Genomic DNA, 26,791 nt, shown 5'->3' with positions numbered 1-26,791 from the left:
TGAGATCAGTCCTGGGTGTTCATTGGAAGGACTGATTTTGAAGCTGAAACTCCAATACTTTGGCCACCTGATGTGGAGAGCTGACTCACTTGAAAAGACCTTGATGCTGGGAAAGATTGAGGGCAGGAGGAGAAGGGGATGAGAGAGGATGAGATGGTTGGATGGCATCACCAACACAATGGACATGAGTTTGGGCAGACTCCAGGAGTTGGTGATGGACAGGGAGGCCTGGCGTGCTACAGTTCATGGGGTCACAAAGAGTCGGCCATGACTGAATGACTGAACTGAACTGAACTGAACTGAAATGGAAATACAAGTTTAAAGTTCTTTAGAAGAGAAACTAATTGCTCTTTTATGAAATATCTGTTCGTGACAGAAATGGTTTTCAGAAAATAATCTATTTCTATATTTTAGTGACTTATTTATTTCCACAATGGTCCTATACTCATTGGCTTTTAGCAGAATAGGAAATTAAGCCAAGCCTCACTCAGAGCTCTCTAAATTTTTAGTAATTTGATTCCCTTCATAAACTTCTCTTATATGTGGAACTTATTGTCTTTTTTCTTTGAAATTACGTAGTAGAAAAAATTATAATGTCAGCATAGCAGTGAAATTAAAATAGATCGTAAGAAATGTGATTTGATTTTATTGCTTCCATATTAATTTCAAATGCACAGTAGCTTTGGCTACTAAAACGTTTCATTGACCACAGCAGAATCCCCTACAATCATGCTTATGATGTTTTATTTGCTGAGTTATACGTATTTACCGACAGCAAAAATTCCACTACACCTCTGCTGCTGTAATACATAATTAAATAAATACTTGTATTCAAATAAAGGACCAACTAAACTCCCAGGCCTAAATATTTATAACCTGAAACACATAACTACTAACAAATCTTATCTTTTAGGTTGCAACAAAGTCTTAAGAGTTTTGACCTTTTCTACCAGCCGTTCTGATGAAAGTCTTGTTTCTCCATGGGTGTCTGTTAGCAAAGCTGCTTATTGGGTGACAGGCACTCTGGGTCTCACCTTTCCTGACGAGCCCTCACATGGTGATGACATTTCAGAAACAACACCAAGACATGATCTATGAAAGAAATCATTGCTAAAGTGAACTTTATTAAAAGTAAAACCTTTGCTCTGCAAAAGGCAGTATCAATAGGATGAGAAGAAAAGCCACAGATCAGGAGAACATATTTGCAGAACATATATCTGATAAAGGACTGTTACCCCAAATATGCAAAGAACATTTGAAATCCAAGAATAAGAAAACAACTCGATTTAAAAGGAGGCCAATGACACTAGTAGATACCTCACCAAAGAGGAAATACGGATGGCAAGTAAACGTAGGAAAAGAAGGCCCACATCATATGTCATCAGGGGAATGCAAACTACAATGATGAGATATTGGTACCACTGCACTCCTTTCACAGTGGCCCACATCCACGGCCCTGGCAGCGCCAAGTGCTCTGTGGGGGGCGGTGGGGGCTCTCATCCACGCTGGGGGGAACGCAGGGGGTGTGCACAGCCACTGTGGAGGGCAGTCTGGTTGTGTCTGATAAAATTAAGCATACTTTAACCGTCCATTTTGGTAATCACCCCTTCACGGTATTACCTTAGTTGAAAGTCTGTGTCCACACAGAAAGCCATGCGTTTTTTATTTTATCATAATGGCCCAAACTCAGAAGCAGCCCAGTGGTCTTCCGTGGGTGAAAGGGTACCCTGTGGTACATCCAGATAGTGGGATGCTGTTTGGTGATAAAGTGAAGTGAGGCGTCCAGCCACCAACGACCCATGTGTAACTAAACGTGTGATAGTAAATGAAGGAGGTCATTCTGAACAAGCTATGTGCTGTTTGAGTCTAACTGTATGCCATTTTGGAAAGGGCAAAATGCTGGCAAGACTGAAAAGGGCATTGGTTTCTAGGGGTTGAGTAGGGAGGGATGAATAGGCTTAGCACCGTAGGTTCTTAGGGCAGCGAAATTATTCCAGAGTGGTGGATACATGTCCCTACACATTTGTTAAAACCTATAGAATGTACACCACCAAGAGAGACCCTAAAGTCAATGGAGGACTTTAGGCAATAAAGTGTATCTATATAGAATCAGCAATTGTAACAAATGTGCTGTCTGTGCGGGGATGTTGATGGTGGGGATTACACAGGTGTGAGGTAGCAGGGTGAGACATATCTGGGACATCTCTGTACCTTCCACTCAATGATGCTGTGAACCTAAAACAGCTCTGCAAAATAAAGTTTATTTAAAACTGGAAAAAGTAATGTAAAATAAAATGATCAAAAATTAAAGAATGAAATATTGCTATGCAGCACAGGGTTCACGTAATGGACGTGTTTTCACATGCAGTTTAAAATAAGTGAGTTTATGCAATCAAAACCGCAATGGCTGATATAAAAAGGGAAGAGATAAGTGTTGCTGTGCATGTGAGAAAGGAGCCCTAGTGCATTGTTGGTGAGAATGTAAACTGGTGCACCCACTGCTGCAAGAAACAGTATGGAGGAGCCTCAAAAAATTAACAACAGAGCTACCCTATGATCCAGTAATGCCATCATGCTCAGTCACTCAGTTGTGTCCGACTCTTTGCTATCCCATGGACTGTAGCCCACAAGGATCCTCTGTTCACGGGATTCTCCAGGCAAGAATACTGGAGTGGGTTGCTGTTTCCTTCTGGGAATGCCATATCTGGGTATATTCTCAAAGGAAACAAAAACAGGATCTTGAAGAGACATCTGCTGTCCCATGAAACTGTAGTGCTACTTATAATAATAGCCAAGATACAGAAACAAGCTGTTGACAGATTAATGGATAATGGAGGGTTTACATACTATATACATCTATACACACACACACACACATGTGAAATATATTTAGCCATGAAAATGAAGGAAATCCTGGCATTTATGTCAACATGGGTGAAGCTTGAAGTCACTATGCTAAAAGAGAAAGATAAATAATTCACTGTATCATTTATATATGGAATAAAAAAATAAACTCAGAAAAACAGAGGGTAGATCCAAGGCTGCCAGCAACTGGGGTGGAGGAAATAGGGAGAGACCAATGTGAGGGTACGGACTTGCATATAGAAAGAACAAAGTTTGAGGACCCCATGTGCATATGGTGACTGGTTGATAACACTAAGTATTTACAATTTTCTAAGAGATGAGAACTTAAATGTCCTCACCAAAATTAGGTGAATTTATATTGTAGTATAAATTACACTCATCCCCAAGAAAAAGAAACACAAAGGGGCACAATGGTTGTCTGAGGAGGCCTTATATATAGCTGAGAAAAGAAGAGAAGCTAAAGGCAAAAGAGAAAAGGAAAGATATACCCATAGACGTTCTAGGAATCAGCGAACGAAAATGGACTGGAACAGGTGAATTTAACTCAGATGACCACTATATCTACTACTGTGGGCAGGAATCCCTTAGAAGAAATGAAGTAGCCATCATAGTCAACAAAAGAGTCCAAAATGCAGTACTTGGATACAATCTCAAAAATGACAGAATGATCTGTTTGTTTCCAAGGCCAGCCATTCAGTATCATGGTAATCCAAGCATATGCCCCAACCAGGAACACTGAAGAATTTGAAGTTGAATGGTTCTATGAAGACCTACAAGACCTTTTAGAACTAACACTCAAAAAATGATATCCTTTTCATTATAGGGGACTGGAATGCAAAAGTAGGAAGTCAAGAAACACCTGGAGTAACAGGCAAATTTGGCCTTGGAGCACGGAACGAAGCAGGGCAAAGGCTAATAGAGTTTTGCCAAGAGAACGCACTGGTCATAGCAAACACCCTCTTCCAACAACACAAGAGAAGACTCTACACATGGACATCACCAGATGGTCAACACTGAAATCAGAGTGATTATATTCTTTGCAGCCAAAGATGGAAAAGCTGTATACAGTCAGCAAAAACAAGACCAGGAGCTGACTGTGGCTCAGATCATGAACTCCTTATTGCCAAATTCAGACTTAAATTGAAGAAAGTAGGGAAAACCACTAGACCATTCAGGTATGACCTAAATCAAATCCCTTATGATTATACAGTGGAAGTGAGAAATAGATTTAGGGACTAGATCTGATTGACAGAGTGCCTGATGAACAATGGACAGAGGTTTGTGACATTGTACAGGAGACAGGGATCAAGACCATCCCCATGGAAAAGAAATGCAAAAAAGCAAAATGGCTGTCTGAGGAGGCATTAAAATAGCTGTGAAAAGAAGAGAAGCAAAGAGCAAAGGAGAAAAGGAAAGATATAAGCATCTGAATGCAGAGTTCCAAAGAATAGCAAGGAGAGATAAGAAAGACTTCCTCAGTGATCAATGCAAAGAAATAGAGGAAAACAACAGAATGGGAAAGACTAGAGATCTCTTCAAGAAAACTGGAGATACAAAAGGAACATTTCATGCAAAGAGGGGCTCGATAAAGGACAGAAATTGTACAGAACTAACAGAAGCAGAAGATATTAAGAAGAGGTGGCAAAAATACACAGAAGAACTGTACAAAAAAGAGTTTCACGACCAAGATAATCACGATGGTGTGATCACTGACCTAGAGCCAGACATCCTGGAATGTGAAGTCAAGTGGGCCTTAGAAAGCATCACTACGAACAAAACTAGTGGAGGTGATGGAATTCCAGTTGAGCTATTTCAAATCCTGAAAGATGATGCTGTGAAAGTGCTGCACTCAATATGCCAGCAAATTCGGAAAACTCAGCAGTGGCCACAGGACTGGAAAAGGTCAATCTTCATTCCAATCCCAAAGAAAGGCAATGCCAAAGAATGCTCAAACTACCGCACAGTTGCACTCATCTCACACGCTAGTAAAGTCATGCTCAAAATTCTCCAAGCCAGGCTTCAGCAATACGTGAACTGTGCACTTCCAGATGTTCAAGCAGGTTTTAGAAAAGGTAGAGGCACCAGAGATCAAATTGCCAACATCCACTGGGTCATCGAAAAAGCAAGAGAGTTCCAGAAAAACATCTATTTCTGCTTTATTGACTGTGCCAAAGCATTTGACTGTGTGGATCACAATAAACTGTGGAAAATTCTGAAAGAGATGGGAATACCAGACCACCTGACCTGCCTCTTGAGGAGCCTGTATGCAGGACAGGAAGCAACAGTTAGAACTGGACATGGAACAATAGACTGGTTCCAAATACAAAAAGGAGTATGTCAAGGTTGTATATTGTCACCCTGCTTATTTAACTTATATGCAGAGTACATCATGAGAAACGCTGGGCTGGAGGAAGCACAAGCTGGAATCAAAATTGCCGGGAGGAATATCAATATCCTCAGATATGCAGATGATACCACCCTTATGGCAGAAAGAGAAGAGGAACTCAAAAGCCTCTTGATGAAAGTGAAAGAGGAGACTGGAAAAAGTTTGCTTAAAGCTCAACATTCAGAAAACTAAGATCATGACATCTTGTCCCATCACTTCATGGCAAATAGATGGGGAAACAGTGGAAACAGTGTCAGACTTTATTGTTTTAGGCTTCAAAATCACTGCAGATGATGATTGCAGCCATGAAAATAAAAGACACTTACTCCTTGGAAGAAAAGTTATGACCAACTTAGATAGCATATTAAAAAGCAGAGATATTACTTTGCCAACAAAGGTCCATCTAGTCAAGGCTGTGGTTTGTCCAGTAGTTATGTATGGATGTGAGAGTTGGACTGTGAAGAAAGCTGATCACCAAAGAATTCATGCTTTTGAACTGTGGTGCTGGAGAAGACTCTTAAGAGTCCCTTGAACTGCAAGGAGATCCAACCAGTCCATTCTAAAGGAGATCAATCCTGGGTGTTCATTGGAAGGACTGATGTTAAAGCTGAAACTCCAATACTTTGGCCACCTCATGCGAAGAGTTGACTCATTGGAAAAGACACTGATGCTGGGAGGGATTGGGTGCAGGAGAATGGGATGACAGAGGATGAGATGGCTGGATGGCATCACTGACTCCATGGACATGATTTTGAGTGAACTCTGGGAGTTGGTGATGGACAGGGAGGCCTGGCGTGCTGCAATTCATGGGTTAGCAAAGAGTCAGACACCAGTGAGCAACTGAATTTACCTGAACTAACCCATCTGAATGCAGAGTTCCAAGGGGAGATAAAAAGCCTTTCTCAGTGATCAATGCAAATAAATAGAGGGAAACAATAGAATAGGAAAGACTAGAGATCTCTTCAAGAAAATTAGAGATACCAAGGGAATATTTCATGCAAAGATGGGCACAGTAAAGGATAAAAATGGTATGGACTTAACAGAAGCAGAAGATGTTAGGAAAAGGTGGCAAGAATACACAGAAGAACTATACAAAAATATCTTAATGACCCAGATAACCAAAGTGGTGTGATCATTCACCTAAAGGCAGACATCCTGGAGTCCAAAGTGAAGTAGGCCTTATGAAGCATCACTACAAACAAGGCTAGTGGATGTAATAGAATTCCAGTTGAGCTACTTAAAATTCTAAGAGATAATGCTGTTAAAATGTTGCATTCAGTATGCCAGCAAATTTGGAAAACTTGGCAGTAGTCACAGGAGTGGAAAAGGACAGTTTTCATTCTAATCCCAAAGAAAGGCAATGTCAAAGAATGTTCAAACTACCGCACAATTGCACTCATCGCATACACTAGCAAAGTAATGCTGAAAATTCTCCAGTGGAGTTTTCAACAGAACATGAACCAAGAACTTCTGGATGTTCAAGCTGAATTTACAAAAGGCAGAAGAAACAGAGCAAATTGCCAACATCTGTTGGATCATGAAAAAGCAAGAGAATTCCAGAGAAACATCTACTTCTGTTTTATTGACTTTGACAAAGGCTTTCACTGTGTGGATCACAGGAAACTATGGGAAATTCTGAAAGAGATGGGAATCCCAGAACACCTTAGCTACCTCCTGAGAATTCTGTATGCAGGTCAAGATGCAACAGTTAGAACCCGACATGGAACAACGGACTGGTTCAAATTTGGGAAAGGAGAATATCAAGGCTGTATATTGTCACCCTGCTTATTTAACTTATATGCAGAGTACATCATGTGAAATGCTGGGCTGGATGAAGCACAAGCTGGAATCAAAATTTTAGGGAGAAATATCAATTACCTCAGGTATGCAGATGACACCACCCTTATGGCAGAAATCGAAGAGGAACTAAAGAGCCTCATGATGAAAGTTAGAGGAGAGTGAATAAGCTGGCTTAAAACTCAACATTCAGAAAACTAAGATCATGGCATCTGGTCCCATCACTTCATGGCAAATAGATGGGGAACAATGGTAACAGTGAGAAACTTTATTTTCTTGGGCTCCAAAATCACTGCAGATGGTGACTGCCACCATGAAATTAAAAGATGCTTGCTCCTTGGAAGAAAAGCTATGACAAACATAGACAGCATATTAAAAAGCAAAGACATTGCTTTGCCAACAAAGGTCCATCTGGCCAAAACTATGGTTTTTCCAGTGGTCATGTTTGGATGTGAGAGTTGGACTGTGAAGAAAGCTGATCACCAAAGAATTCATGCTTTTGAACTGTGATGTTGGAGAAGACTCTTGAGAGTCCCTTGGACTGCAAGGAGATCCAACCAGTCCATTCTAAAGGAGATCAATCCTGGGTGTTCATTGGAAGGACTGATGTTGAAGCTGAAACTCCAATACTTTGGCCACCTGATGTGAAGAACTGACTCCTTGGAAAAGACCGTGACATTGGGAAAGATTGAAAGCAGAAGGAGAAGGGGATGACAGAGGATGAGATGGTTGGATGGCATCACTGACTCAATGGATGTGAGTTTGAGCAAGCTCCGGGAGTTGATAATGGATGGGGAAGCCTGGCATGCTGCAGTCCATGGGTCGCAGAGTTGGACGTGTCTGAGTGACTGAATTGAATGGGATATTATAATATATATTTATATATAAATAAATATGTGAGATGATAGATGTGTTGATCAACTAGATGGGAAGAATCGTTTCACAGTAGATGTGCACAGCAAATCACTGTAATATTTTACAGTTTTTGTGTCAATTTATGCCTAAATAAAGCTGAAAAATAGGCAAGTCTTCAAAATGTTTATCTGGAAATTGTATGATATATGGTTGGCAGTTCATTTGTCATTTTGTTTATATAAAAAACTATTTCCCTTTAATTCTACTTATTTCTAAAGTATTCTGTTTGAAATATCCTTATACTTGTATTGCTCATCTATTTCTTTTAAAATAAGGTTAAGTGACACAGTTTTTCTTTAGAGTTATTATTTGGTGTGACAAGTGTAGGATGAATTTACTGAAAATGCATTATGTCTCCTCAACCATGTAATTATTCCCACGAATCAGGTTAATGATGAGAAACAGAAACTGCTTTCTGACCTTTCTGCCAAACTGAGAAAAGCCCTTTTCCTTGGCACAGAAAGTAATAAGGTCAATCTTTGGCCTGGAGAACAAATATGAAGAAATATCCCTTTCAGATCCGATAATCCCATTTTTATTAGTTACATCTTCAGCTCATTCCTCAAAGCTACAATCAGTTCAGATTTTTTAAAATTGTATTTAATGATAATTCTTGCTGTGATTTATGTCAGAGAGTGTTTTGCCTATAGTCTCCTCTAGGAGTTTTATAGTTTCTGGTCTTACATATAGATCTTTAATCCATTTTGAGTTTATTTTTGTGTATGGTGTTAGGGAGTGTTCTAGTTTCATTCTTTTACAAGTGGTTGACCAGTTTTCCCAGCACCACTTGTTAAAGAGATTGTCTTTTCTCCACTGAATATTATTGCCTCCTTTGTCAAAGATAAGGTGTCGATAGGTGCGTGAATTTATCTCTGGGCTTTCTATTTTATTCCATTGATCTTTCTTTATACCAGTACCATACTGTCTTGATGACTGTGGCTTTGTAGTAGATCCTGAAGTCCGGCAGGCTGATTCCCCCAGTTCCATTCTTCTTTCTCAAGATTGCTTTGGCTATTCAAGGTTTTTTGTATTTCCATACAAATTGTGAAATTATTTGTTCTAGCTCTGTGAAAAATACCATTGGTAGCTTGATAGGGATTGCATTGAACCTATAAATTAGTTTGAGTAATATACTCACTTTCACAATATTTATTCTTCCAATCCATGTACACGGTGTATTTCTCCATCTATTAGTGTCCTCTCTGATTTCTTTCACCAGTGTTTTATAGTTTTCTAAATATAGGTCTTTTGTTTCTTTAGGTAGATATATTCCTAAGAATTTTATTCTTTCCGTTGCAACGGTGAGTGGAATTGTTTCCTTAATTTCTCTTTCTGTTTTCTCATTGTTAGTGTATAGGAATGCAAGGGATTTCTGTGTGTTAATTTTGTATCCTGCAACTTTACTATATTCATTGATTAGCTCTAGTAATTTTCTGGTAGAGTCTTTAGGTTTTCTGTGTAGAGGATCATGTCATCGGCAAACAGTGAGAGTTTTACTTCTTCTTTTCCAGTTTAGATTCCTTTTATGTCTTTTTCTGTTCTGATTGCTGTGGCCAAAACTTCCAAAACTAAGTTGAATAGTCGTGGTGAGAGGGGGCACCCTTGTCTTGTTCCTGACTTTAGGGGAAATGCTTTCAATTTTTCACCATTGAGGCTGTTTGCTGTGGGTTTGTCATATATAGCTTTTTTATGTTGCAGAATGTTCCTTCTATTCCTGCCTTTTGGAGGGTTTTGATCATAAATGGATGTTGAATTTTGTCAAAGGCTTTTTCTGCATCTATTGAGATAATCATATGGTTTTTATTTTTCATTTTATTAATGTAGTGTATTACATTGATTGATTTGCAGATATTGGAGAATCCTTGCATCCCTGGGATAAAGCCCACTTGGTCATGATGTATGATCTTTTTAATGTGTTGTTGGATTCTGATTGCTAGAATTTTGTTAAGGATTTTTGCATCTATGTTCATCAGTGGTATTGGCATGTAGTTTTCTTTTTTTGTGGCATCTTTGTCAGGTTTTGGTACTCGGGTGATGGTGGCCTCATAGAATGAGTTTGGAAGTTTACCTTCCTCTGCAATTTTCTGGAAGAGTTTGAGTAGGATAGGTGTTAGCTATCCCACTAAATTTTTGGTAGAATTCAGCTGTGAAGCCGTCTGGACCTGGGCTTTTGTTTGCTGAAGATTTCTGATTACAGTTTCAATTTCCTTGCTTGTAATGGGTCTGCTAAGATTTTCCATTTCTTCCTGGTTCAGTTTTGAAAAGTTGTACTTTTCTAAGAATTTGTCCATTTCTTTCAAGTTGTCCATTTTATTGGCATTTAATTGCTGATAGTAGTCTCTTATGATCCTTTGTATTTCTGTGTTGTCTGTTGTGATCGCTCCATTTTCATTTTTAATTTTATTGATTTGGTTTTTCTCCCTTTGTTTCTTGATGAGTCTGGCTAGTGGTTTGTCAATTTTATTTACCCTCTCAAAGAACCAGCTTTTGCTTTTGTTGATTTTTGCTATGGTCTCTTTTGTTTCTTTTGCATTTATTTCTGCCCTAATTTTTACGATTTCTTTCCTTCCACTCACCCTGGGGTTCTTCATTTCTTCCTTTTCTAGTTGCTTTAGGTGTAGAGTTAGGTTATTTAGTTGGCTTTTTTCTTGTTTCTTGAGGTATGCCTGTATTGCTCTGAACCTTCCCCTTAGCACTGCTTTTATAGTGTCCCACAGGTTTTAGGTTGTTGTGTTTTCATTTTCATTCATTTCTATGCATATTTTGATTTCTTTTTTTATTTCTTCTATGATTTGTTCGTTATTCAGCAGTGTGTTGTTCAGCCTCCATATGTTGGAATTTTTAATAGTTTTTCTCCTGTAATTGAGATCTAGTCTTACTGCATTGTGGTCAGAAAAGATGCTTGGAGTGATTTCAATTTTTTTGAATTTACCAAGGCTAGATTTATGGCCCAGGATGTGATCTGTCCTGAAGAATGTTCCGTGTGTGCTTGAGAAAAAGGTGAAATTCATTGTTTTGGGGTGAAATGTCCTATAGATATCTATTAGGTCTAACTCGTCTACTGTATCATTAACATTTGTGTTTCCTTGTTGATTTTCTGTTTAGTTGATCTATCCATAGTTGTGAGTGGGGTATTAAAGTCTCCCACTATTATATGTTACTGTTAATTTACCCTTTCATACTTGTTAGTAATTGTCTTACATATTTCGGTGCTCCTATGTTGAGTGCATATATATTTATAATTGTTATATCTTCTTCTTGGATTGATCCTTTGATCATTATGTAATGTCCTTCTTTGTCTCTCTTCACAGCCTTTGTTTTAAAGTCTATTTTATCTGATATGAGTATTGCTACTCCTGCTTTCCTTTGGTCTCTATTTGTGTGGAATATCTTTTTCCAGCCCTTCACTTTCAGTCTGTATGTGTCCCTCGTTTTGAGGTGGGTCTCTTGTAGACAACATATATAGGGGTATTGTTTTTGTATCCATTCAACCATCTTTGTCTTTTGGTTGGGGCATTCAACCCATTTACATTTAAGATAATTATTGATAAGTATGATCCCATTGCCATTTAATTTATTGTTTTGGATTCGAGTTTATACACTCTTTCTGTGTTTCCTGTCTAGAGAAGGTCCTTTAGCATTTGTTGGAGAGCTGGTTTGGTGGTGCTGAATTCTCTCAGCTTTTGCTTGTCTGATCCTCCATGACCCACCTCCCAGAATATTGGAAATAAAAGCAAAAATAAACAAATGGGACCTAATTAAAATTAAAAGCTTCTGCACAGCAAAGGAAACTATAAGCAAGGTGAAAAGACAGCCTTCAGAATAGGAGAAAATAATAGCAAATGAAGCAACTGACAAAGAATTAATCTCAAACATATACAAGCAACTCCTGCAGCTCAATCCCAGAAAAATAAATGACCCAATCAAAAAATGGGCCAAAGAACTATCCAAAGAAGACATACAGATGGCGAACAAACACATGAAAAGATGCTCAACATCACTCATAATCAGATAAATGCAAATCAAAACCACAATGAGGTACCATTTCAAGCCAGTCAGAATGGCTGCTATCCAAAATTCTACAAGCAATAAATGCTGGAGAGGGTGTGGAGAAAAGGGAACTCTCTTACAGTGTTGGTGGGAATGCAAACTAGTACAGCCATTATGGAGAACAGTGTGGAGATTCCTCAAAAAACTGGAAATAGAACTGCCATACGACCCAGCAATCCCACTCCTGGACATACACACCGAGGAAACCAGAACTGAAACAGACACATGTACTCCAATGTTCATCGCAGCACTGTTTATAATAGCCAGGACATGGAAACAACCTAGATGTCCATCTGCAGACAAATGGATAAGAAAGCTTTGGTACATATACACAATGGAGTATTACTCAGCCATCAAAAAGAATACATTTGAATCAGTCCTAATGAGGTGGATGAAACTGGAGCCTATTACACAGAGTGAAGTAAGCCAGAAAGAAAAACACCAATGCAGTATACTAACACATATATATGGAATTTAGAAAGATGGTAATGATAACCCTGTATACAAGACAGCAAAAGAGACACAGATGTATAGAACAGTCTTTTGGACTCTGTGGTAGAGGGCGAGGGTGGAATGATTTGGGAGAATGGCATTGAAACATGTATATTATCATATGTGAAACGAATTGCCAGTCCAGGTTTGATGCACGATACAGGATGCTCGGGGCTGGTGCACTGGGATGACCCAGAGAGGGGATATGGTTAGGGAGGTGGGAGGGGGGTTCAAGATGGGGAACACATGTACACCCAGGGCAGATTCATGTCAATGTATGGCAAAACCAATACACTATTGTAAAGTAATTAGCCTCCAACTAAAATAAATAAATTTAAAATTTTTTTAAATAAAAAAGAAAGACATGGGGTAAGGGATTAAAAGGCACAAACTATTATTGTAAAATAGGCTGTAAAACTATACTATACAACAGGGAATATAGCCAATATTTTATATTAACTGTAAATGGAGTATAACCTTTATAAACTGTGAATCACTATATCATACACCTGTAACTTATATGTCAACTATACGTCAATAAAAAATAAATAAATAAAATTTTTAAAAAATGATAATTCTTGAAAAATATCAGTATATCATTCTTAATATTTCAGCTTCTTGTAAATTATAGAGGAGGAAAGAGACAGTAAACTCTAAATCACATGGTCTTAGGAAGGTCAGTTATTTACATCTCTTGATTGTGTACACCACTTTATTCTCTTCTTTTCTCTTGTTAATGTAGCGAAATCATAAACATTTGGAAACTGTAAGTTTTATCAAATTGAATTAAAAGAAATACTCTGACTTAATTGAGCAATAATATAATGATTAGGGTGATATAAATCATAATAAATAAAGTTTTACCTCATTGTAGCAGCCCCAAAATAATAGGACAAAATTACCATATATTTTGGAAGACTTTCTGCCTGTAAAGTTCACAAAATCTATTATTTTTAAGATGGATTTGTTTTAACAGTTTTATTAATAGTATACATTGTGTGATATTTTAAAAATAAAGTTTCACAAAATATAATACATATATAGAAAGTTCATAAAACATACATGTACAGCTTCATTATTCAAAAGCTAAAGCCCTGTGTAATCACAGTCTATATCAAGAAGAGTGGGTTCTGAGTGTTCAGCTCAGATTCTGTGTCCCCAGTGTGTCTTCCCCACTCACACTGGGTTTACATTCGTCTAAAGTAACTACTGTCCTGACAACTGGGTAATGATTGTCTAGCTTTGCTATAGGTCTTTGTACCCCAACCAGGAATGCATTGCAAACTACTCCTGCAGTTTATCTGAATCAAGGTCATGTATGTATGTAATGTGTGTCAGTATAGTTGTGGATCTGCTTTCTTTCAGTTTACATTGTGTTCCGTGACATTCACTTGCATCGTTCCATGTGACTACAGTGCACGAATTTTCCTTGCTGTATCGTCTTCCTTTATGGTATCACGGTTTGCTACAGTGTTTGTCTATAACATATATTGGAGGGCTCATGATTTATCAATGTTTTAAGCCACATGTACGTGGTTGGGACTGAGAATAATGCCATAAGGAACATGCTTGCATGTGTGCGACGGGGCACAGGTGTCCACACCAAGGTGCGTCTATATTAGATGCAAAGGAGCAAAGCCTCGCCAGCAGTATATGGGCTTCTATATTTCTATTCACCCTCCCCTCACCAAAATGTGACATTTCTTGTCTTCTTAGTTGCAGCCCCTCTGGGAGATTTTACACAGAAATGCATAAGTTTTAAAGCTGCAATGGTTTCAGGTCTTACATTTAAGTCTAATTGATTTTGAATTTATTTTTGTATACAGTGTGAGATAAAGGTCCCATTTCATTCTTTTGCAGGTTGATATTAAGTTCTCCTAATACAATTTATTGAAGAGATTAGCCATTCCCCATTTCTCTCAAAGATTCAGAGACCATGTATGCATGAGTTTGTTTCTGGATGTTCTAGCCTGTCCCGTTGGTCTACATCTGTTTTTCTGCTAGTATCTTATTCCTTTGATGACTGTTATTTTGCAATACATTTGAAATAAGAACATCCAGTGCCTCTAGCTTTGTTCTTGTTATTCAACATTGATTTGGCTATTCAGGGTCTTCTGTGGACTTTAGGATGATTTCCTGTGAACTTTAGGATGATTTCCTAAAGAAACCACAGGGATTTTGGTTGGGATTCACTGCACTGGTGGACATTTTGGATGTTACAAATCTCTTAAAATATTAGTTCTTCTGATCTATGGACACAGATGTCTTACTATTTATCTATATCTATAATTCCCTTCATTAAAATTTTGCAGTTTTCAGTATACAAATCTTCCACCTCTTTGGTTAATTCCTAAGTATTTTGTATTCTCTGTTGCTATTATGAATGAGACTGTTTTCTTAATTTCATTCAAAGACTGGAGAATGAACCCCTTCAAATAAAAGTTAAAAATAGCAAAAGGGAACAAAATTAAGGATCAGTGTGCAAATTTATATAGTAATGATTAAGTTAAAGAAATGAAAACAAAGAAAGGCTTTAAATCACATTTTAAAGCAGGTAAAATTTCCCCAAAGTTTCAAAATACCATTTCTGTGCTTTTCTATTTCATTATCTAGTATGTTTCACATATTTGTCATAAAAGATCTTAGCATATGTTTTAAATAGTCTGCTCAGCATTGCATTTGTTTGTTTGAGGATTAAATCTGCTTTTGAAGGAATAAAAATCAACTCTTTCTCTACTTATGATAGCAAATAGAGTGGACCATGTCTACTGGGTCTGGTGTTAATTGTCTCTAAAACCCACAAAGTTGTCTTTATATTGCAAACAGGGTCCAGTGCAAGTCTGTTTAACATTTTTGCCCCTTCCTGTCTAACAGCTATTTTTATTATCCAGATCTTATTGCCATCCCTTGGTTCCTGCGGAGGACTGTCTCCAGAACCAAAGTCTGCGGATTCTCAAGTCCCACAGTCCACTCTCCACATCTGTGGGTTCTGCATTTGTGAATTCACACAACTGTGAAATATCGCCCTATGTTTACAGTCCGCAGTTAGTTGAATCCGCCAGCGCAGAGCCTGCAAATATGCAAAGCTAAATGTAATATATTGTCACCATAAAATAAAACATACACACTTTCTAAAGCAAAAGAATCTCAACCTAATGGCTGCTAAGGCAACTCACAGCACAACAGATACGTACAGTCTACTTCTGAATAATTTTATATGTGATTCTGAGCTATGGAAAAGCAAAATTTAATACGTTCATCTCCCTGCACTGTTTCTCAGATTAAGGACTACTTACTTGTAAATAGAAAGGTATTTTTTTTGTCCCCATAGAGTTAGACAAAGTTAGACTTGTGATACACTATAGGTTAAGATATTTCTCTTCTGTGAATATATTTATCAGTCGAAATAAAGCAGTGCAAAGGTGCTATAATTTTCAGACTTAATCCATCAATGTAAAAATAGATACATAAAGTCATCCCAAATTTGGGTTAGCCTTATTAAATCATGAATAAAAGATAATTTTGCCATGTATGGAATTCTAGGCTGATTGTTGGCCTTAACTTATACCCCGATGTTTATGTTCCATGATATTCTAGCTATCCTTCTTCTCTTGAGAAATCAGTTATCCACCTAATCATTGGTTCCTTGGAGGTTATTGTTTATAAACATTGATGGAGACATATTATAAAATCTGATGACTGGTTCACACTCATTTATTGAAAGTAAATGTGGTTAATGTACTTTTTGCATCAGTTAATCTGATACTTTCATAAGAGAATGAAAGCATCTTGTGGTGTTTTATACACATAAGCCCCCAGAAATGAGACTCTGTTGACAGATAGTTGTATTGCACTTCCTTGCAGATTGTCTACATGGGCTGGTGTGAAACGCGGGAGCAAGACCCACTTCAGGACCGTGTATACTCACCTGCCTTTCTGGCCCTGAGGGGCTCCTGCCTCTACAAATTTCTGGCACCTCCAGTAAGTGTTTCTGTTCAATAGCCCTTATTTTTCCCATGTTATCACAGCATGGTGACATCAACTTTACAATGACAAAGGGCATTTAGTGATATATTTTGAAAATAAGGTACAAGGAAAAATGCAAAATAGTCCAAATGTTTCTGAAGATTTCTTGCTAAAGATATATGTTCTGGCATTAAACACTGACTTTATAGCCCTTGAGAGACCTAGGATGCATTTCTATTTTGGCATTTTTGCCAGGCTCAGTACGTTTATTATTTGACAGGTCTAAGTCAAATAAATCAGTGGTGCTTTCGATAACCTGTAATATCCCATATTTAATCATTAGCCTTCAAATTAAATTTGGATGAGGCCCTGTTGCACCTTAGGTCTTGCTTTTGGAAACATGTACCTTACACAACAGTAGAGTCTCAATAAATATTTATCAACTATAAATATTAAATGCTGGACTACTTGCTTACAGGTCTAATAACTATATAGGATCTTGGAATTATCAGGTTAGACTTGTTATAATGTTTAGTATCTATGTGCACATAAAGTTCAAATCACCCAGAAGACAGAGAGAATATCATAAATGCTTACACCTTTTACACTGGCCCTATTCTGAATAATTTCTTAAGACTGGACAGACAAATACATGTTTAAAGCACAAACAAGTGAAACAGCTTTAACATGCTGTTTAGTGCTTCACAATGTTAAGAACTTATAAAAACTTCTTGATGTAAATATGTCTTTCTTAAATGCAAGGCCAGCATTGATACGATGTCCAATATTCTCTGGGTGTAGCAAGTGGTAAACAGAGAACAGACTATTACATAGTGAAACATGGACACAGTATTTTCCATTTACGTCTACTACAAAATACTATCTGCCTTTCCATATTAAAATAACGAACTCCCCTCAAAACAACACTTATGATTTATGTAGAGATAATGCAGACACTACTTAAAATACGTCAAGACACTGAGCAATGGGAGTTGTTGCTTATAATATGAAATGCCTGCTGAAAGAGAAAGAGAAACAGTATGAAGCTGGGGGGAGGAGAAACAGAAACACCGTGTGAGGAAAGCCTCACCACTCAGACTGCCTTGCTTGTGTGTGAGAACCTCAAGGGGGCACCACTGTGCATTAATAGAGGAAAGTAGGGGCCATCTTTCTAAAACACATGATGTGTTCATTTCTCATCTTTTCAAGGTGACCACGTGGGACTGGACCCGAGCAGAGAAAACTTTTTCCGTTTACGAGATCATGTGTAAGATCCTGAAGGTAGGACCGAAAAGCGGGGATGATTGTAAAGGCTTTGCTTGGCCATTTGGGGTCCTGGGTTCACAGGCAGTTTATGAAAGTAAACAATGCCTGGATATGAAGGAAAATACAAGGCAAAGACAAGGAAAAGAAAGACACGTAAGAGAAAAGATAGAGTGGAGAGAAATGCACATCGACTTAGATAAGTCTTAAGCAGATTCCAAGGTCCCTCCGTGGGAGAGGGACACAAGCGGAAGTTTGTCAGGTCCTTGGAGGATGAAGCAGAAGGTCAACTGGAGATAGTCTGAATTTAAGCTTCAGTTATTACCAGAGTTGTATTTACTGTGTAAAATGCAGAAGAGAAAGATCTGAATAAGACATGGAATTAGAGAATGTAGAAAGTAAAAAAGTATATGCAAAGAAAGGTGTGTGTGTGACACACACACATATATTTAAGTCTCAGGGTTACATTGTCTCTCTGAGTGTGGAGCTGCACATTCAGCTGTCATAAATCAATTACACTTCTGTGCTGTACACAGGATTGTTGCAATAGGAAGTCACTGAGAATTCTGTAACATTCCAGATAGCTTTTGTATCCATTTTGTTAGTTGTTTCTTTACGATGATGTCAACTTTTGCAGTTGATAGTATTTCTTAAAGAAACTCAGCCACACACTCTGAGCGCTGTCTGCTTAATGTTACTTCTCTTTTGCATACTTTAAAGAGTAAGTGTGTGTTCTCAGTTGTGTTGGATTTCTTGTGAGCCCCACAGACTGTAGCCCACCTGCTCCTCTGTCCATGGGATTCTCCAAGCAAGATTACTGGAGTGGGTTGCATTTCCTTCTCCAGGGGATCTTCCTGACCCAGGGATTGAACCCCCATCTCATTCATTGGCAGGTGGATTCTTTACCACTGAGCCAGCCAGGAAGCCCTGTTGTGGAGGGGGGCAGGGTTTTTCAGCCAGGACCTTAACAGGTTATTTTCATCTGGCTATATCCTATAAACTATTTTTATTTTTACTGCTTCTGCAAAAGATTCTATTTTCTAAAAAGGGATATTAGGAGACTGAAGAAAAATCTTCACATACCAAGTATTAAAAGCTGAGAGTAGGAATCTTATTCTTTGGAACTATTTAAAGGGGGGACTTTGGATTATTTCCTAAAGGCAGGGCCAAATAAGTAGCCATGATTCTGGCTGTTTATGACCCTACAATGCCCACATTTATAGGAAGAAGTAGTACACTTCTCCCTGCTGGATGGATTTTTGTCCTAAAAACCATATATTCTTTGGATTTCAAAGCATGGATTTGATGATTCTTTTTAGTATGGTGTAATTATCCTCTGAAGTAGAATATTAGAATAGAAATCTGAAGATGAATCTTATAGCTATTAATTAAAACCATTAATCTCAATAGGCAGTATTGAAAGTCAACCCTGAATAATATGATAAGAAATTAACATTATTGTTTTCATGTGTCTCTTGTTTGTTTGCTTTTCTAGTGCTAGTTATGCTAATTTATTGTAGCAAAGCTTCTGTTTACTTCATAACAATGTCTTAGGCGGGAAATGCTATTAATCAAAGTAATAATGAAAACTGATTCAAGTACACTAAATAAGAAATCAAGAATGTAAATCAAAGATAAAAAAGCTTCTTTTGATAATCATATGTTGTTTATATGTTGTATACTTTTTAAAAACATTAAGTATAAAGCATTTCTCCCTTTGAAGGTATGCAGCATTGTCCATGAGGCTACCTATCTTTACTGGACCTCTCCTCTTTTTAAGTAGGAATTTCCTCCAAGTTTCCTGTCAACAGCTGAATCTAAGAGACGTTAAGCTAGTGAAGGAGTGCAAGCCAGGCTGAGTGGCTAGATTTAAACAGGGGGATCCTTAAACAGGCTGTGACAGAGGGCAGGTTGGAAGGCAGAGGGTCAGCCGGGGTCAGATATCCCCCTCCCCACACCCCTTCGGATAGTGAATATATGAATAATAATTTAAAGGCTAGATAATTTTGAAAATAATTATTCCACCAGGTATTCAGGGACATTTTATTAGAAAAGTAATTTCAATATCTTGTCATCTCCCATAGCTATAAAAATGGATATACTTGCATTCATGTATATTACTTTCACCCACTCTTGATGGATTTCTGCATAGCACAAAAGAATTGAAGTTTTGTAATTATTGAGTTAATATCATTTAAAACGCATGCTATTTTCCCACATTGGTCATATTGGCTGAAAAGGACACAAAATTTTTTTTTTCATTTTGTGATGTACAAAAGTAGATTTATAATGTGCTGAGTCATTTCCTCAACTCTCTCTTCTACAATTTTTCATCAGTTCTTAGCTGCATTCTTTTCACCTTTTAACATCCCTGAAGTTGCTGCACATATAGATGTGTGAGCATGTTAGTTGAAAATTTCTACTAAGACCAAGAAATTGCCATGTCAAAGTCCTTTTGACTTAATAAATTACAGTTACATAAGTAAGGTAAACGTGTAGTTTTTAAAAAGCAGTAAAATTTCTGAAACATGTTAGACTCGGTTTATTCATGTCTCAGCTGGAGAATATTCCCATGATAGTTTAAGGATTATAGAAATCAACTCAGTAAAAGATACCATGCTTATAATCTCCTTAAACTTACAAATTACATTAATAAGTATTGCTTAATCTCATCATCTTCACAGCTCTGGAAGGAAAAAGGAACACTGTGTGTTATCCACCTGTCCAGTGAGAAATGGAATCTCATGCAGTCAATACTTTGATAACTACTCTTGCTAGGAAGAGTTGAAGCCAGAAATTCTTCAGTGTCAGTTCAGAAAGGAAATGTGTCAGTTATGGACTTTGAGGACTGGAAATTGTCCTCTGTGATCATTGTAATGAAGAATTAGTGATTTCAGAGGGTAGAATCCTTGTTGCAGCATCTCCACCACACAGTGGTCAACACTGACCCAGGGGTGACTGGGTCAGTAGGTCAAGTATGTGCCAGTCTGAATAACTCCAAGTTTCCATCAGGACAGTGACCTGCTGGACCGGCGGAGACACTGCTTCACCGTGCAGTCCGAGTCTGGGGAGGACCTGTACTTCTCAGTGGAGCTGGACTCTGACCTTGCCCAGTGGGAACGAGCCTTCCAAACAGCGACTTTCCTGGAGGTAGAGCGAATACAGGTGAGGGTCTGTGAAAGCTGAGGACCTGTGACCCCCAGGATGCATGATCCCTCCCTAGAGTTCTGATTTAAATTCAAGCGAACATGAAAATCCAGTTCTGTGAGGCTCAAATCTTCAGTCTCTGGCCATTGTTTAAATGAAGTGCAACACGACTCTGAAAGCATTTTAATTTTTCTATAATTTGATCTTTCTAGCCTATTTTCTAACACTCATTTAAAACACATTTCTAAATTTAATTAGAATTTCGCTGCTGTTGTTCAGTCAGTCAGTTGTGTCTGACTCTTTGCATCCCCATGGATTGCAGCACGCCAGGCTTCCCTGTCCATCACCATCTCCTTGGAGCTTGATCAAACTCATGTCCGCTGAGTTGGTGATGCCATCTGTCCATCTCATTCTCTGTCGTCCCCTTCTCCTCCTTCCTTCAATCTTTCCCAGCATCAGGATCTTTTCTAATGAGTTGGCTCTTCACATTAGGTGCCCAAAGTATTGGAGCTTCAGGTTCAGTATCAGTTCTGCCAATGAATGCTCAGGACTGATCTCCTTTAGGATGGACTGGATCTCGTTGCAGTCCAAGAGACTCTGAAGAGTCTTCTCCAACACCACAGTTCAAAAGCATCAATTCTTTGGTGCTCAGCCTTCTTTATGGCCAAACTCTGACATCCATACATGACATCTAAAACAGAAATGTTCTTACTTTAATTAATTGTTTGCAAAGTCATTTCCTGGTCTCCAATCATAACCACTTAATTTCCAGCCGGAATGACTTTATTCACTCACAAGTCTCTTTCTTGCTGGAAAGCCTTGTCTTCATCACTACCCTCCAAAACCACACAGGTGGATTTGAAGCTTTCTCAGAGGTCACACCATGGAGGATGATTTTCCTGACTTCCAGTCTGCCCTGCCATGTGCCCACCACTGTTCCTCCTAATTGGTCCTATTCAAGCTGGCCCCCCGCCCCCTCCAGAATGCAGTATCTCTTTTTGTCTTTTTCCTTAGGTCTGTCCACACTCTGCATGAGTTGAGTGATCTGTACTTGTTTTCCTCACACTGAGTTGTAGGTTTCTGGGAGTATTTTATTTCTCTACCGACTGAAGTCAGTGCATTTTGTACTCAGAAGTAATCAGCAGGTGTTTATTAAACTTTATTTCTTATATGTGAAATATCTGATGGCAACAACAGATCATTATTATCTAGGGATAGTTGTCTGTAACAGTGGACCTGGACGCATACTTTTCCAATTACATTGAACTGATTTGTGACGTGTATTAATTTTTTTCTGACTACAAATTTTTGTATTCAATCCATCAAGTCACAACACTGTGACATGACAATCAGGGAAAGAGACAAGGAGAAGACTCATTTATCATTTTTTCATTGCTCAATTAACATTTTCTAATACTTTGCTGATATGCATGTATCTAAAAATGTTAAAGTAAATAAGACATGTTGTTTCAATGATCTAGTTGCATAGAACCTCAGTTTAGTAAATCGATTTTTCTTATCAAAAGTGGAAAGATGAGAAATATCTTAAATATTATTTTATTAATATTTTAAGTATCAACCCCTTAAGACTATTTTAAAGCATTGTATGAAGCTGTATAGGAGTTGACATTTTTGTTACTTATTTTGATCGTTTTAGGTTTTCCTTATTATCATTTCCCTGGAATATTGCACTTCACTTGGAAACAAATATACAGCAATTTCTACTTGCTGGTTTCAATTTAAGATTTTCAAGTCTCCTAATGTTTAGAAATGAGATAGAGATAAAATTGTGTTGTTTCATTCTATTTTACAATTTTTTTAAACTCTGGACCTCACATTCTATAAGTTGATGTCCTGAGAAATGAATTTTTTTGACTGGCACCTTACATATTCACAATTGGAGTTTAAGATGCATATATAAGTGAAAGTAAAATATTTAATGTCTTTTGAGCTTTTCATTGTTTTATGTATTTTATAACTTCCCCTTGTGTGCTTCACCAGAAATAATCAACGACTGATTACTGTGGATCTGTTATTTTCAAAATTCAAGCATGTAAAAATATTTCCATGAAGAGTTTATGTGTTTGACTCGTATTCCCTAGTTTATTTATTCAACTAAAGTTGATAAATAAATAGAGGAGACACATGTCCCATTGTGAAATAGGCATTTTGTTGTTGTTCAGTCACTCAGTCATGTCCGACTCCCTGTGATCCCACGGACTGCAGCACACCAGGCTACCCTGGCCTTCACATCTCCTGGAATTTATTCAAACGCATGTCCAGTGAGTTGATGAATTATTAAGAACTAATAAAATATTTTTATTTTGATATCAGTTTTCATTAAGAGGACTGCATTTTAACATTTTCTACCTTCTAATCTATTCCTTCATCTATTTAAATATTTTCTGATTGCTAAAGTTATGACCAACCTAGATAGCATATTAAAAAGCAGAGACATTACTTTGCCAACCAAGGTCCGCCTAGTCAAGGCTATGGTTTTTCCCGTGGTCATGTATGGATGTGAGAGTTGGACTGTGAAGAAAGCTGATCGCCAAAGAATTGATGCTTTTGAACTGTGGTGTTGGAGAAGGCTCTTGAGAGTCCCTTGGACTGCAAGGAGATCCAACCAGTCCATTCTAAAGGAGATCAATCCTGGGTGTTCATTGGAAGGACTGATGCTAAAGCTGAAACTCCAATACTTTGGCCACCTCATGCGATGAGTTGATTCATGGAAAAGAGTCTGATGCTGGGAGGGATTGGGGGCAGGAGGAGACGGGGACGACAGAGAATGAGATGGCTGGATGGCATCACCGACTCGAAGGACATGAGTTTGAGTGAACTCTGGGAGTTGGTGATGGACAGGGAGGCCTTGCATGCTGTGATTCATGGGGTCGCAAAGAGTCGGACACGACTGAGCAACTGAACTGAACTGAACTGAATGTACTTAGTATTAATGCAAATATCTATATATTTATTTAATAGATAATTGGAGATATTTCTAAACATCCTAATTGTCATTTAAATTAACATCTTAAAATTTAACCATACTTCCCAGGATGACAGTAGAAAATGTAATGAACATCAAAAATTAACATTTTTATATTAATCAAAATATGACAATTTATATGGATTACAACTTACATTTCCCTAGTAGTCAAAGTACCACAATTAAGCCTAATTAATTTACTATTATTTTTAGTACCTTTATTTGTCCAATTTTTGAAACATTTCCCCAGAGTAAGTGAATAATAGTGGTAAGGGATGGATAATTATTGTTTACTTTACACTAATATGAATTAATACAGCCTTTTTAAAATAAGGCTTTCAGTGAAGTGTATAACATTCAAAAATTGATTTCTCTTGAAGTTATTTATTTCAGACTTTCATTGTGTTTTTATCTACTATAGACATTTAGCTGTCATCCAAAAGGGCATATTAAAAATAATTTTATTTTTGATGTATCTTCAAATGTTATGTAATAGTATATAAAATTGTGCAGATTAATATATAATCATTATATATTATATCATAATTATATTACATATAATGATCATACATAATATATAACAAATATATAGTCTCTGGAGAAGGGGATGGCAACCTACTGTTATATTCTTGCCTGGAAAGTTCCATGGACAGAGGACCCACAGTCCGTGGGGTCAATGTTCCTTAAATTTGATAGTAGTTTTAATAAAGTGACAATGGTTGGATGCAAGTATGGAAGGCACTCATGTACACCCCAAAATCAGCTTGCATGTGTGTTGAGTCATTTCTGACTCTTTCCAACCCCATGGACTGTAGCCCACCAGGCTTCTCTGTCCATGGGATTCTCCAGGCAAGAATACTGGAGTGAGTTGCCATTGCCTCCTCCAGGGCATCTTCCCCATCCAGAAATTCAACCTCTAACCCATGTCTTCTGTGTCTCCAGCATTGCAAGTGGATTCTTTACCACTGAGCCACCCGGGAAGCCCCAAAATCAACTTATAAGGCCCATTAATTTTGCTTTTTAATCTGCTTTTTTGAAAAATTGAACTCCAAATGAATAATTTCACATGGTCATAACTTTCCTATGTAAACTGGGCTTAAGCACATGAATATACCTGTCTGGTGGAGGCAACTTGATACATTTGGCCATTGTTATAGTTGGACAGAGGAGTCTGACATGCTGCAGTCTATTGGTCAGGAAAGAGTTGGACACAACTTAGCAACTCAACAAAACAATGGTCAGAATGAGGCTCACTTAATGTATCGATACTTTCATATCTAGTATTATAAACACAAATAGGATATAAGGGTTGGTAGAGGTTTCTCTCTTTCTTTCTCTCGATCTCTTTCCCTTTTGTTTGTTAATTACAAGTATTTTTCATGATTTGAATATCCCACTCCAGTTTGCAATTAAGCAGCAGCAGTAGCAAAACCGGCCTATAACATAAACATAAATCATTTCATATAATCCCCAAGTTTAAATTTCTTATCTGTTATTCTTTGTATCTCAGCATCTATATTTTACTAGTCTTCCCAAAATATTTATATAAGTAAAATTATAATTTAGTTTGATCTTAGTGTGAGCAATCGTTAATTATTGATTTAGAAGAATCAATAAGTTTACACAAATAATAGGCAAGGGTAAATGTCTTCAAGACGTAACTTGTACCAATCAATGAACATACAGAGACTCTTAAGGTCATGGTGTTCTTGACCTGGTTAGTAAATATGTTTGTGTGCCTGAAAGCTCTCTCTAATAATATTGAGAAAGTGACAATAACTTTAAAATAACTCACTTTTAGTTTAATAAAAATGCAGTGATATTTAGCTACAGAATATAATGATTTAATGTCATCTTGCCTACACCCACAAATATGTGTATAGTTTTACTGCCAAGAGAGTGAAGGGCATCAAAGTGGCACAAGGTCAAGACAAGGTCACCTGAGGTAGGATGGGAAACTGAACCCCGCATCCCCAGGCAGATCCACAACCACTCAGCTCATGCCCTGTTAACATCAGAATGTCAGTCAGAGCGGCTTTCTTCTATAGCTATTGCTGAAGTAAAGTCAGCTGTTGTGTTATTAATCATATAACGAACTTGTCACAGGCAGTATGACACAGTCTGATGAATGTGGGCTCTTCACCCTGATGTTGGGTCAGTCCCGTGAAAGTAACAGTTCTCTGTTCTGTCCAGTGCAAGACATATGCATGTGTGCTGGAGGGTCACCTGATGGGGCTCACGATTGACTTCAGCACTGGCTTCATCTGCTTCGACGCTGCGACCAAGGTAGGGTACCCCATTAGCTTGAGCGTGAGGCAGGTGTCATGCGCTGAGAACAACTGAAACTGCTTCCAACTACTGTCACCAGGCTGCCTGGTGATCTGGTGTCAAACTTTGTTAATCGGAGATAAATTATGCCTCAGTCTGCTTAGAGAAAAACAGAAGTTTGACTGTTAATTAAACAAATGTTTTGCCATAAAACATTATAACTATATAAAGTGTTTATACTGGAGTGGGTAGCCATTCCCTTCTCCAGGGGATCTTCCCAACACAGGGACGGAACCCGAGTCTCCTGCATTGCAGTCAGATTCTTCACTGTCTGAGCCATCAGGGAAGTCCCATATATACATCTGTATCTATGTGTTATATATAGATGGGCTTCCCTGGGAGGCTCAGATAGTAAAGAATCTGCCTGCAATATGGGAGATCTGAGTTCAATCCCTGGGTTGGGAAGATCCCCTGGAGAAGGGCACAGAAACCCACTCCAGTGTTCTTGCCTGGAGAATCCCCATGAACAGAGGAGCCTGGCAGGCTACAGACCATAGGGTTGCAAAGAGTCAGGCACGACTGAGCGACTAAGCATAACACATACATATATTCTCTTTTACTAAAGGTATGACCCCACAGTGAAGGGAAATTTTATT

The 26,791-nt window shown here is 38.0% G+C and overlaps 1 protein-coding gene across 4 annotated transcripts in view; it reads left to right on the top strand.

Moving 5' to 3' along the window:
- Nucleotides 1-26,791, top strand: part of SNTG1 (syntrophin gamma 1) — a 150,228-nt gene that overhangs the window by 97,913 nt on the left and 25,524 nt on the right. For 3 of the 4 annotated variants that reach the window (XM_088844621.1, XM_055432488.2, XM_088844620.1), the window contains exons 12-15: nt 16,370-16,486; nt 17,681-17,752; nt 20,747-20,899; nt 26,061-26,153. In XM_088844621.1, coding sequence (XP_088700747.1) covers nt 16,370-16,486; nt 17,681-17,752; nt 20,747-20,899; nt 26,061-26,153 — 435 coding nt within the window. Of the gene's footprint in view, nt 1-16,369; nt 16,487-17,680; nt 17,753-20,746; nt 20,900-23,064; nt 23,164-26,060; nt 26,154-26,791 lie in introns of all 4 variants that reach the window. The other variant, XM_088844619.1, reaches the window with a different exon arrangement.

The sequence above is a fragment of the Moschus berezovskii genome, chromosome 16 (genome assembly GCF_049115385.1).
Source record: "Moschus berezovskii isolate FMDL1 chromosome 16, NW_MosBer_1.0, whole genome shotgun sequence".
Taxonomy (NCBI): Eukaryota; Metazoa; Chordata; class Mammalia; order Artiodactyla; family Moschidae; genus Moschus; species Moschus berezovskii.
This window is presented reverse-complemented; position numbering and strand designations above follow the sequence as displayed.